The sequence below is a fragment of the Balaenoptera physalus genome, assembly GCF_965194825.1.
Source record: "Balaenoptera physalus genome assembly, chromosome: 2".
NCBI classification, from domain to species: domain Eukaryota; kingdom Metazoa; phylum Chordata; class Mammalia; order Artiodactyla; family Balaenopteridae; genus Balaenoptera; species Balaenoptera physalus.
The window spans coordinates 179,431,772-179,444,015 of record NC_138883.1 but is presented as its reverse complement, the minus strand read 5'-3'; the positions used below and the strand labels follow the sequence as shown (position 1 = coordinate 179,444,015).

At 43.5% G+C, this 12,244-nt stretch overlaps 1 protein-coding gene and 1 long non-coding RNA gene across 10 annotated transcripts in view; one reads left to right on the top strand and one right to left on the bottom strand.

Moving 5' to 3' along the window:
• The window catches only part of LOC309654645, a 619,568-nt gene that overhangs the window by 247,984 nt on the left and 359,340 nt on the right, over positions 1–12,244 (top strand). The gene's annotated exons all lie outside the window — the stretch shown is intronic.
• Positions 1–12,244, bottom strand: part of ODAD2 (outer dynein arm docking complex subunit 2) — a 244,256-nt gene that overhangs the window by 167,692 nt on the left and 64,320 nt on the right. For 7 of the 9 annotated variants that reach the window (XM_082448931.1, XM_082448929.1, XM_082448930.1 and 4 more), the window contains 2 exons: positions 3,008–3,270; positions 586–743 (listed from right to left, as the gene is read on the bottom strand). In XM_082448931.1, the coding sequence (XP_082305057.1) occupies positions 586–743; positions 3,008–3,231 (382 nt within the window). In that variant the 5' untranslated portion in view covers positions 3,232–3,270. Of the gene's footprint in view, positions 1–585; positions 744–3,007; positions 3,271–6,895; positions 6,999–12,244 lie in introns of those variants that run through there. The other 2 variants (XM_082448935.1, XM_082448937.1) reach the window with 2 other exon arrangements.

The window sequence follows — 12,244 nt, the reverse complement described above, 5'->3', positions numbered from 1 at the left end:
GCATGTTAGATGATTAGACAATAATAAGAACATTATATAACTTTAGTGAAGAGGAAAAATACTTCCCACTGAATGAATGTAACTATTCACAGAAAGCTGTGTATTTCCACAATGGAAAGGGCTGAGACAAAAGGAAAGTGAGATTATTATGGGCTGTATGCTAAAGGAAGAGGCTGCATTCATTTTAAAGGAAACAAATCACCATCCATCACAGCAGAATGCAAAAGGAGAGGGTGGATTCTGGTGCTGGCCCTGGACATCTGTTTTTTCCCCGGACGTGAACCTTAAAGGCGTCAGGTCTTTCCAGGAGCTAAGAAGGCTCTCTTTAAACCACATACTAAAATTAGAAATCTCAAAGCTTACTAATGGTAAAGCATTAGGCTTTTCATTTAAAGTAGAAATCTGGTATGAGCATAACATTTCAGCCAAAATAAATTAAGGACATTTTTATGAAGTTGAACATAGTACTTTTTACCTTTTAGGTTAGAGAACTTTTTTCAAGAGACTGTAACAAATGATTCCCTCCCCCGCCCCCAAGATTAAGTTTCTGAAAGTTCAAATCACAGATTGCAGTGTAAATATCACCTTCAATACATGCTTGTGCTTCCTTCAGCTTTGTAGTTTTGGCAATATATAACACACGTGACAGCTGCCCAAAGCTCCTAATTTTAATCTGTGGTACAGAGAGAAATAGCAAAGGCTGTCCGTTTTTATCAGCTTCTTCTGACTTGACTGTTGTTTCACTGAAAAATGAAAAAAACACAATATTTTCTGAAAGCTTAAGGTTAACCTGGATGTCAATAGAAGTTAAATTTAAGACATTTCAACAAATTATATCCATGTCTCATGATAAAGCACAGAGAATATAAATACGTCTTGTTAGAAGCTCATCTATTTTCCCACTTTCATCCACACTCAGGCCCTTAAATCCCCAGACTTATTAGCAACATGATATACCCAGGAAGAAAATTTTTAAACAATTTCTTGAATACCTATGTGAACTCAATCAGTTTTTGGTTTTGTTTTTCTAATAATGCACTGGACATGTTTTTAAAAATCACTGGTTCTACAGAACCTTTCATGTTTTGTGGATTTCTAATGTTATTTAATTTATAAAATTTTTATACCACCGTAATTAGTGGTTAGGAATTTTCTTGGCTACTCTGTTTATGAGCAAAAAAGCTATGAAAAAAGACAAACTAGATCCCCTCAGTGGATTATTTTCCCACTCCAAACCTCCAATTTGGTTTACTTTAGGATAACAAGCAATTTTTCTAACTAGGCTTTTTCCTGATCAGAAATTATTAGCTCTCCTAGATTGGTGTTTCTGCCCATTTTAACTTTTTTAGGTTGGCATTTCTAAAAGACTAAGATGTTTTTATGGCAGTGATATAGCTCTAGATTTCTACCACTTACAACATTACCTAAACTGCCTAGCTTTTCACTGCATACTGATATCTCTGTCAAAACTGTCCACATCTTGAGACCTGATATTTTAAATTGTAACACAGATAAATAGCTGTGAAATGTTGACACTCAAGACAATCTACTACTATTTCATAAATGAAGGAGCAAAATGTTTTTAGACTTGCCAGGAACGTGCATCATTTACACAATGTACACTTTCCCAGGAATAAAGCTTTTGGAAGAACGCCCCAAGGATCGAGGAGCTTTCTTAGAGGTCTGCTCTGGGGCTGGCCGCTGGTGCTGAGCGGATGAGAAAAGGACGAAGTCACAGGCAGACTGAATGCCCACAGGACCAAGCTCCTGAACCTGAGAAGGCGAAACTCCTGGGGAGACCAGGAGAACAGCAGGGCACAGGACATTCTCATTGCTCCCGCCAGCGGAAGCCTGCAGCTGAACGGAGAGCAGGAGGAACTAAAACGCCAGGGATGGAGAGGACTGTTGAAAAGCAGCCTCCCGTTTCAGGCTCACGGTCTGTCGGCCCTGAGGAAAGAGCTCTTTGGAAGAAAACTGCTGCAGCCACCTTGGTAAGGTTAAGAAGAATGAAAGAAAGAATAAATGAAATCCACCGACCCGATCGAGAGACTTTTAAACTGGAACTGCAGGAGGGAGATAAAAATACTCAGCTTATGCTAGAGAGAGAGCAGGAAAAAAGGCCTGATTCATTTCATCCCCAGTGTCAGGTTCCACGTCCAGAACATAGTAATTACTCCACAAATAAGGCTACAGTAGAGAAACTATTTAGTAATGCTCAGGGATGACAAAGAGTTCAATAACAGAACTTTGGGCCACTGACCTTAACACTGTGACTTCTCATTTGAAGACAATGGTAATTGTTAAGAAGTTTCTCCCTTATATTAAGCAAAATGCACCACTCTCCCTCTGCCACCCCACAGATTTTACAGATTTAAATATCAGAAGGGATTTTGTCTCTATCTGAGATCACAAAATCAAGGCCTAGTGGCATCTGGCAGTTCATACGAGTGGAGAGACCAGGCACAAAGCAACAGCAAACGTTGGGAGTGTGGTGACCTGGAGAACACAGCCCCTACGGAAAGAAAATTCAAATTTAAAAATTAGATAGTGTGGGCTTCCCTCATGGTGCAGTGGTTGAGAATCTGCCTACCAATGCAGGGGACACGGGTTCGAGCCCTGGTCTGGGAAGATCCCACATGCCACGGAGCAACTAGGCCCGTGAGCCACAACTACTGAGCCTGCGCGTCTGGAGCCTGTGCTCCGCAACAAGAGAGGCCACGACAGTGAGAGGCCCGCGCACCACGATGAAGAGTGGCCCCCACTCGCCGCAACTAGAGAAAGCCCTGGCGCAGAAACGAAGACCCAACACAGACAAAAATAAAAATAAATAAAAATTAGATAGTGTGTTGGCCAAACAAAATAGCCTCAGATTTCACCGGAGTGCCTCCGGTTTTCTGAGATTTCTGAGATTCACAGAGGTTAAGCGACTTGCCCCAAACCTACAACCCATCAATAAAAAAACGTGCAACTGAAGATATTAAACTCTAGAAGCAATTCACTGGCTTACCTGACAACATAACCTGATCCAAAGGCTGAGGGGTCCAAATTGGTTTTCCATTCCAGTGGTTCTACAAAAACATAGTTTGCCTCTTGGGGATGTTTATAGATAAAACCCTCCACAAACACAATAACTTCCTTCAGTATCGCCTCATTGAGAGAGGTAGTTTCCAGGGCCCTAGCCCCGTGCGCCGCAGCCGTCCACTGCGCGGACCTTGTCAGTGCCGCGCCCATGGGATCCCACGACGCTCAGCCCCGAGCTCAGCGCGCACACTGCGTCAAGGCAGAGAGAGAGACACGATAGCATCCACCATTCCCCCGGAACAGTTCTCATTTTCAAGATTTTAAGCTAGCACTTACCCAACCCGCATTCTGCTTATTCATCTTAGAGGTGGATTTTTTAAATTACCCAGTAGCTCTTCAATTCAATAAAATAGCTCACTTTCCCTGAACCAGCGCTAAGTGAAACTGACGGGGACGTAAGGATTTTCCAACATCTGCCTGCCCTGGAATGAATAACTTCTTTCTCATTTTCCTGGGCCTAAGAGAGAGAATTCAAATAGCTGGGCAGAAATTGGAAACAGCAAAGTCCAAGAGCGGAACAAAAAGAATCGGAGGAGGTTGGCATCAAGGCCTTTGGTTTGCAGCTCTGCTGGGGCCAGAGGTGAAGGGACCCATGCTCTTTTGAGCTGGATCACACATCGTTTAGAATCATGCTATTAAACTGACTTCTGTTATTCTTTGTCATCATCATACATCTGCATCAGTGCAATGATGAGCATATTGACCCTATTAATCGAAATATTTGAGCAGTTCAAATTCCATACTCCCTGCCCATATATCCTGCCCAGAATATTTTACTGTAATTCATAACTTTCTTAAGAGCAAATGTGAGAACAAATGAGAATCTCTTTAGCCTGTTTGTCTAGATTACCAAAAGAGTCTAGCATTAAAATGTAAAACAGAAACTGAAATAAATTTTACTTTAGCTAAATAGAAGTTAGCCTTTAAAAGAAGATATTTGAAAAGATAACATTATCTGTAAACTTAAATAAGAGCCAAGCTAATAAATAAGTTCTGACATTAATACATAATGGACATTTAAGACTTTTTTTTCAGATAATCTATACTTGTTTATTTTCTCATTTGTAATAACACTGATCATTAAAACCTTTCTTCTGGAATATCAGAATGGTTAAAAAAGTTAAATAAAGAATGTAATTAGCTTCCCCCTCGACCCATCATTATTACAAAAGCTCAGTACCAATATTCTACAGAAATGATTTGGAGATGTTACTTTCTATCCTGTATTAAATCTTGAAATACAGTAACAGGGACATCTAGATCAGAGGTCCTCAAATGGGCAGTACTGGCTGCTGAGAAGCAGAGGAGAAGCCCTGTACAGATGTTTCATTATCAAAATGATAAGAATGGACCATTGTTAGTGTTTAGTGATGAGGACCAAGAATGCCAGATGTCCTGCAATGCGCAGGACAGTCCCCCAGAAGGAAGAATTATGCGGCAATCTCCAGCATCTAGTACGTAAACGCTTCAGTTAATTAACACCTGAGCCTACAACCTATCACTATTTTACAAATAATCATGAAGGATTTTTTCACAGTTTTAATATGCACTGAATCTTCCAGAATTGAAACTATTATATAAATCAAAGGACAGCTGTATATACTTCATTTTACACAGAACTTTACCAAGAGGTCAGCAGTTTGTAAAATCATGTCATTGACTGAAATGTTAGTCACACAATTTAAGTTTCAGTGACACGTCTGTATTTGGAGCTACTGCATACACAGTAATTCTATGTAAGGCTGGAGCAACTGATTACTTCATTATATATTCTGAGCATATATATATATATATATATATATATCTGAGCATTTACATGCTGATATTTTATTACAATTATCTTCCTTTTATTTTATAGTTAGAGCACCATTGAGATTTAAAACTATGATTTTGATTTCAGAAGAGTAAAGTGGGCATTACAAACTATTTGTTATAAAAAGCAAGTATTGGGTCAGATAAGGTTGAGAACAGCATATATATACACATACATATGTACATAAATATATCTGAAAAAGTGCTAGTGAAATAAAATGTATACCAAAAAATGTACGAATTTGTTGTGTGCAGTCGTTTTAGTATTTCAGTGTTTTGTTTCTACTGCTAGATTCTGAACACATAAGCAGGTACTGATGTTTATGTGTGACACTCCTGGGTTTCCCAGTATCACGAGAATAAGTGCAAATAGATGTATCTTATATGGAAAGGCTCAGGAGGACAGTTCTATTTGTTTTTAATCTTAAGCACAAACTTGTTTTGGTCTATAAAGCTGTATTATATGCATCATTTCCTTCTTGCACCTTTTGAAAGAAAAATGTGAAATTACGTAAGGCTGTGGCAGTCAACATGCCATAGAGTAACTTCCTGGAAGACACTTACAAAGGAGCGACGACAGGCAAAAAGTTCTTTTCATCATGATACATTTTTCTAGGAATGTGTGTAACATATTTGACTCTATTCAAATTGTTTTTCTGAGTCTAATAAACCAGGAGCTGAAGCAATGGACAGGCTTGATTTAAAAAGGCCTAAGAAAATCTTTGGGGGCCTATGAGCATCCAGAAGGCAAGTACAATATTATTTGAATATTATTCGAAAAATAAAAAGTGGAACAAAATCCCAAAGAAGAGAAGACCATGTATAAAAGACCTTAAAAAAAAAAAGACTTTGGAGGCCCAACTGACCGAGTTTTTAAAAGAAAAACTAGGTAGTCTTGTATTTTTTTTCTTCTTAAGTATGAGAAATTTCTAATGGCCTCTTAATTACCAAGAGAACCAAAGCTACAGCATTTATTCCACTAATTCCAGTGATGTTCCAAAATGGTCAGTATAACTCGGGTGAAAGTTCAAAAACTAACATTTTTTATCAAGACAGGCTGATGGGACGTTTCCACCCAGTACCAATCCATGAGTTCTTCGGGCCTGAGAAACACGGTTACAATGAACACATGTGCATACACAGTACATATCTTTGAATTAATTGAAGATTTTAAAGTTTAACAATGACAGGGAAAGAAGTTTTAGTGCATGTGTTTGTTGCCATAAATTGAGAATCACGTTACACTCATGTTCTCTACTCATCCAATGGATACAACAATTTGTTTTTCTTTTTTAAGGGTCCGTTGCAAGCCTCCAGGATCATTAATAAAATGAAACCCATTCGTGAATAATTTCTGTAACACTAGAGCAGAAGCAAAACCAAATTCTTTATGAGACTACAGGAATAAAAGCGACCGCCCTAAGATCCAGAACCGTGGCTGGGGAAGCGGGTTAGGAGACAGTGCCTACACTGGCATCCCGAGAACGAGGAAGCTAGGCGGTGAGACCTACAGAAAAATCAGTTTCCGAACTGCCCGGAACCGAGCCTTGAATCCAGGCAAACTCAGTCCGTGTGAAGACACGCGATGACGGCACCTAAGCGGCCCCCTGAGGGGCGGAACGCGCTGGAGCGGGAGGCCGGCTTCCCGGGCTGAGCGGGGAGGGGAGGCGGGAGGGCGGCAGCGAGCACGGCGCCGGGACGGAGGCAGAGCTGCAAAGGCGGAGGGGGAAGGGACAGGGGACGGGAGACGAGGGTGCTGCCCGGGCGGGCGCGCGGGCGCGGCGGCGGCGGAGCGGGAGGCCCGGCCCGGGCAGGAGCAGGGTGTCCGCGGGGAGGCAGGGCGGGACGGGCGCGGGAGAGACACGGGGAGGGGGCGCGTCTGGGGCCCGAGGGGAGAAGGGGAAGCCGGGGAGAGGGCCAGAAGCGGGGCCCGAGCGCGACTCCCGTTTCTCCACCCACGCGGACGGCGGCAAAGACGCCGGCGCCCGCAGGCCGCACTCACCCGCAGCGCCCGGCTCGGCGCCCGCACGACGCCCCACGCTCCACGCTCCGCCCGCGCGCCCGCCGGTTGCTAGGACGCCGGGTAAACAAGGCGCCGGGCCGCGCGCACCGCGTCCCGCCCCCAGCCCGCCCGCGCGCCCCCGCCCGCGCCTCCCTGGAAACACGCTGGGTCCTCCTCCTCCCTCTCCCCCTCCTCCATCCCCTCCTCCCCCTCCCCCTCCTACCCCTCCTCCTCGAGGGCGAGTCCCCGCTCAGGCCACCAGGTAGGAAACGTTCACCTTCCCTAAGGCACAGTGGGAGGTTTTAGCAGAAACTTCATGGTAGAACCGATAGCAAATGGAAAATAGTCGTTAGAAACACCGTTTTGCTTCCCCACAGGCTTCCAGACAGGAGTTCTGTAGCGTTCCAGGAGGGCTTCTGTGTACCTGAAAGCTTCACTGGGTTCTCAAAAATAGCACAAGGCCTCTCACAGGATATTTGAGGTGCACATTTTTCTCTCCAGAAAGCAAATAAGCTAGAATTTTCGAACACTCACTGGAAAAGCAGAAACTGCTCTTGGATACTCTAGTTCAGAGAACTGGAATGAAGTGAGAACACTTCCCCGTGTTTTTAAATGCCTTTTTTTTTACATTTGTGCCTTAAGATGACCTTGATCCCACCAGTAGACACTCTACCAACAAGAGACCAACCTTGAAAAGCCAGAGGGGAATGAGGGAGTGGGAAAAAAGAAAATATTTGGTGGAGAAAAAAAGAGAGGGAATGAGCAGTGTACTGTCTTGGGGGCTGGAGTGTTTGGGGACAGTGCTGGACAAGCCGGGGGGGAGAGTGTTTAGGAACTAGGACTGGACTGTTTTTCCTTAAAGCCAGGGAGGCAGATGTGTGAGCATGTTAGGTGTCACATGTCAGGGTAGTAGGCTGTCCCTGCTCAAAAACAGAGCCTTTCTGCAGACACATAAAGAAACAAGGTCGATTTGACCTTTGTTTGGGGTTTTCTTCTCTTCTTGAGAGTGTGAAAGTTGTTAAGAGTGGAATCATTTTGCCCGATGGGGACTCTACCTCCAGAGAAGCCTAGAGTTGCGAACACCAGAAAGGAAGATTACGTGCCAGTAGGTGTAAAGGGCCCATTCGAAAACAAAAAAAGTAGAGAGATTACACTCGAAGACAGTCACAGCATCCTAGCTGTAGAGTTGATGCACGTCACAAACTGGTGAAGTTCAACCAGCTGGTGAGGGTCCACCTTTGAGAGGCATTCTGGAGTGGTCCTGGAAGCAGGGAAACTTCTTTGGGTACTTTATTTCCCTTGTGCATTTTAATCAGCTGTATAATATGAGAGAGCGTTTACTAGGCCCTATGTAGAAACTGGCCAGAGATCTACAAAGTTCTGGACAATTGACCTTGGTTTGCAAAGGAGGGAAAAGCCAGCACCAACCAAGATCTGAGCATTTGTGTCCTCATGTGCCAAATTCATGCCAAGGGGCAGAATCTCCCATTGCTCAATCTGATTGCACAATTGGAATTTACTGGAATTTATTAACCTTGAGATTTTCCAAGAAAAAAAGCTTCTAATAATATTTAAATTTGTAGAATTCCCAGCTGGCTTCTTCCAGTTTTTTCTTGCCATGTGGAACCACTGACATGGCTGTCCCTCAGCTCTCAGTTTAACTGACCACTTCTCAGAGTGCTGACCACCCCACCGAAAGAAGCCTCGCAGGAGGACTTAACTAGTCTCTGTCTCTTTGCCTGTCCCCTACCACAGCAGTGAGCGCCATGAAAAAGGGACCTTTTCTGTCTCCTTCAAGTCTGTACCCCTAAGAGCTCGAAGAGAGACTGACCCGCGGAAGGAGCAAAATGGATGAATCATCTGGTCAAAGGTGGCTTGCTACCTGCCGTTCTTTGTTGAGCCAGGCGCCGGAAAGGTGAGGCCCACATTTCCCTGGACACAACTGATGAACCAGTTTGATGATTCCGAGTGGCTGTGTTACGGGAAAGAGCCTTCAATGCCGAGAGCACCCAGCCGTCCGCTGAGGCAGAGGTCTCTCTCCTCACTGCCTGCAGCTAGAACACGACCCAGTTCTGTCCAGTGGGACTTCAGAGAAGGTCTGCCACGGGCAGCTGAGACAGGCGTGAACATGTTTGACTCCCCCCACCGCCTTCTGCCAGCTGAATGTGCTCTCTGTGGGACCAGCCACCCTGGCTCAGGGCGGCTCAGCGCCCCTGGGGCACAGCAGAGGAGGCACGGGTGCTGTGGCAGTATCTGCTCTGGTTGCCTAACAACAGAAGCATACCGTCTCACAGCTCTAGAAGCTAGAAGTCCAAAATCAAGGTGTCAGCAGCGTCCGTTCCTTCTGAGGCTGTGAGGGAAGGATCTGTTCCAGGCCTCTCTTGGCTTGTAATGGCCATCTTCATGGTCATGGGATGTCCTCCCCATATACCTGTCTCTGTGTGTAAATGTCCCCCTTTTCTAAAGACAACCGTCATATTGGACTAGGGCCTATCCTCATTAGCTCATTTTAATTTGCATTACCTCTGTAAGACCCTCTCTCCTCCAAGGTTGCATTCTGAGGAACTGGGACTTCAACATATGAATGGGAGTGGGGGACACAATAGCAAACATAACATTCTGTAAATGGAGGGCTCAGTGGGTTTCAGGGGCCCATTCACCGGTGTTAGAGTGAGGCCCAGGGGTGTGAGGCAGCCAACAGGAGCATTTACAGGCCATAACCAGGAGAAGGTGACAGGCAAGGTTGGTCTGAGTGTCCGATACCTCAATCAGGAAAGGACTGACAGTGGCACATCATAAATCAGGAAAGTACAATCACTATATTGTGCAATCATGGAGTTAAGTCTCATTCTGGGACAAGATTCCCTCTTAATGGAATTTTTCAGGAGATTTCAACAGAATTCTGATGATAGGAAAATTTGCACGAGGTCTGATGAAGTCCTAACGGACAAATTCCCCAGGTCCAACCTTTCCTTACAGATCGAGACAAACAATCAAAGAAGTCCAGCCTCAGCGGCCTTCTCAGTGATATACTATGGACCAAGACCACAGTCAGAAATGAAATGGCTCTTTCTTTTTAGATTCTAACTTCCTAGATATTCATTTATTTGATAAGTGCCTTTTTGGATACCGGTATGTGCTAGGCACTCTGTTGGCAGAACTGGGTTTTCCAATTCGAGTACTGGCACAAAAAAAAGGAGTCCATTAAACTCTACTGACAATCCCTGGAACAGAAGGAAGGCCAGCGGCGGGGAGCACAGGAAGCCGAGAGAGAGGAGAAGAGATGGTGAGGTGGGCAGGATGGCAAGAGGGAGGGCCTTGCAGCCGTGACGAAGAGTCAGATTCTATTCCAGAAGCAAACGAAAGTTACTGGAGGATTTTAAGGAGGGCGTGGCATGATCTGATTCATGTTGCTAAGAAGCTATCCTGGCTATTAAGGTGCAAGAGTAGAGAAGCAGAGAGACTATTACTAAGCCACTGTGGGTCAGGTCCCTAAGGAAATCGAGTGCAAGATGGAGAGATGCCTGTGAGACAAGTACTGGGGACTCTCCCCAGGGGAGTGAAGGCAGCGGGACTGGACCAGAGGCAGGCTGAACTGCGGTCCAGTTGCCACTACCCCAGGGAGAGCTCTGGGTCTGGGGGGCCCTACAGAGTTTTCCCATATTGAGGAGACGGCTCTGGGGGGGCTTTATATCTCGTTATCTTTATATCTTTCTCCCCCCACAGCTAAATTTTTATTTAGTTGATAACCTCCATTACACACTAAGTTAATCTTTTTTTCTTCCAGTGTTACTGACAGATAATTGACATGCAGCACTGTGTAAGTTTAAGGTGTACCGTGTAATGAGCTTACATACATCATGAAGTGATTATCACAAGTTATCACAGTAAGTCTATTGTCACAGTAAGTTTAGTGAACATTCATGATCTCATATAGATTCAAAATTGTAAAAATAGAGAAAAATTTTTCCTTGTGATGAAAACACTTGGGGTTTACTCTTTCATATGTAACCTACAGCCATGTTAATTGTATTTATCATGTTGTACATTACATCCCTAGTAATTATGTGTCTTATAACTGGAAGTCTGTACCTTTTGACCCCCTCCATCCAACCCCGCTCCCCCCGACACCCACCTCTGGTAATCACAAATCTGATCTCTTTTTCTATGAGTTTGCTTGTTTGTTTTTGAAGTATAATTGGCCTACAACACTATGTAAGTTCCTGGTACACAACGTAGTGATTTGATATTTCTGTGCTTTTCAAAATGATAACTATAGCTATGATATGTCACTATACAAAGATGTTACATATTAATTTTGGACTATATTTCCCACATTGTACTTGCATACCCATGACTCATTTATTTTGCATCTGGAATTTTGTGCCTCTGAATCTCCCTCACCTATTTCTTTCCTCCTCTCACCCTGCTCCCTTCTGGCAACCACCTGTGTTCTCTGTATCTATAACACTCTGTTGTGTTATGTTTGTCCATTTGTTTTGTTTTTTAGAGTCCACATATAAGTGAAATCATAAGTATTTGTCTTTCTCTGACTTATTTCACTCAGCATAATACCCTCTAGGTCCATCCATGTTGCTGCAAATGGCAAGATTTCATTTTTTTTTATGGCTGAGTAATATTCTATTGTGTGTGTGGTATACATACATCTTCTTTATCCATTCACCTATTGATGGGCATTTAGGTTGCTTCCATATCTTGGCTATTGTTGATAATTCTACAGTGAACACAGGCATGCATATTAGTGTTTTCGTTTTCTTCAGATAAATATCTAGGAGTGGAACTGCTGGATCGTAGAAGTCTATTTTTAATTTTTTAAGGAGCCTCCATACTGTTCTCCACAGTGGCTGCACCAATTTACATTCCCACCAACAGTGCACAAGGGTTCCCTTTTCTCCACATCTTTACCACACTTGTTATTTGTTGTCTTTTTTGGTAATACACATTCTGACAGGTGTGGAGTGATATCTCATTGTGGACTTGATTTGCATTTTCCTGATGATTAGTCATGTTGAACATCTTTTCGTGTGCCTGTTGGCCATATGTATGCCTTCTTTGGAAAAATGTCTGTTCAAATCCTCTTCTCATCTTTTCATTAGGTTGTTTGGTTTTTTGATGTCAAGTTGTATGAGTTCTTTGCATATTTTGGATATTAACTTCTTATCAGATATATCGTTTGAAAATATCTCCTCCCATTCAGTAGATGGCCTTTTCATGTTGTTGATAGTTTCCTTTACTGTGCAAAAGCTTTTTAGTTCGATGTAGTCCCATTTGTTTAATTTTGCTTTTGTGTCCCTTGCCTGAGGAGACAGATTCAAAAAAATTTTGCAG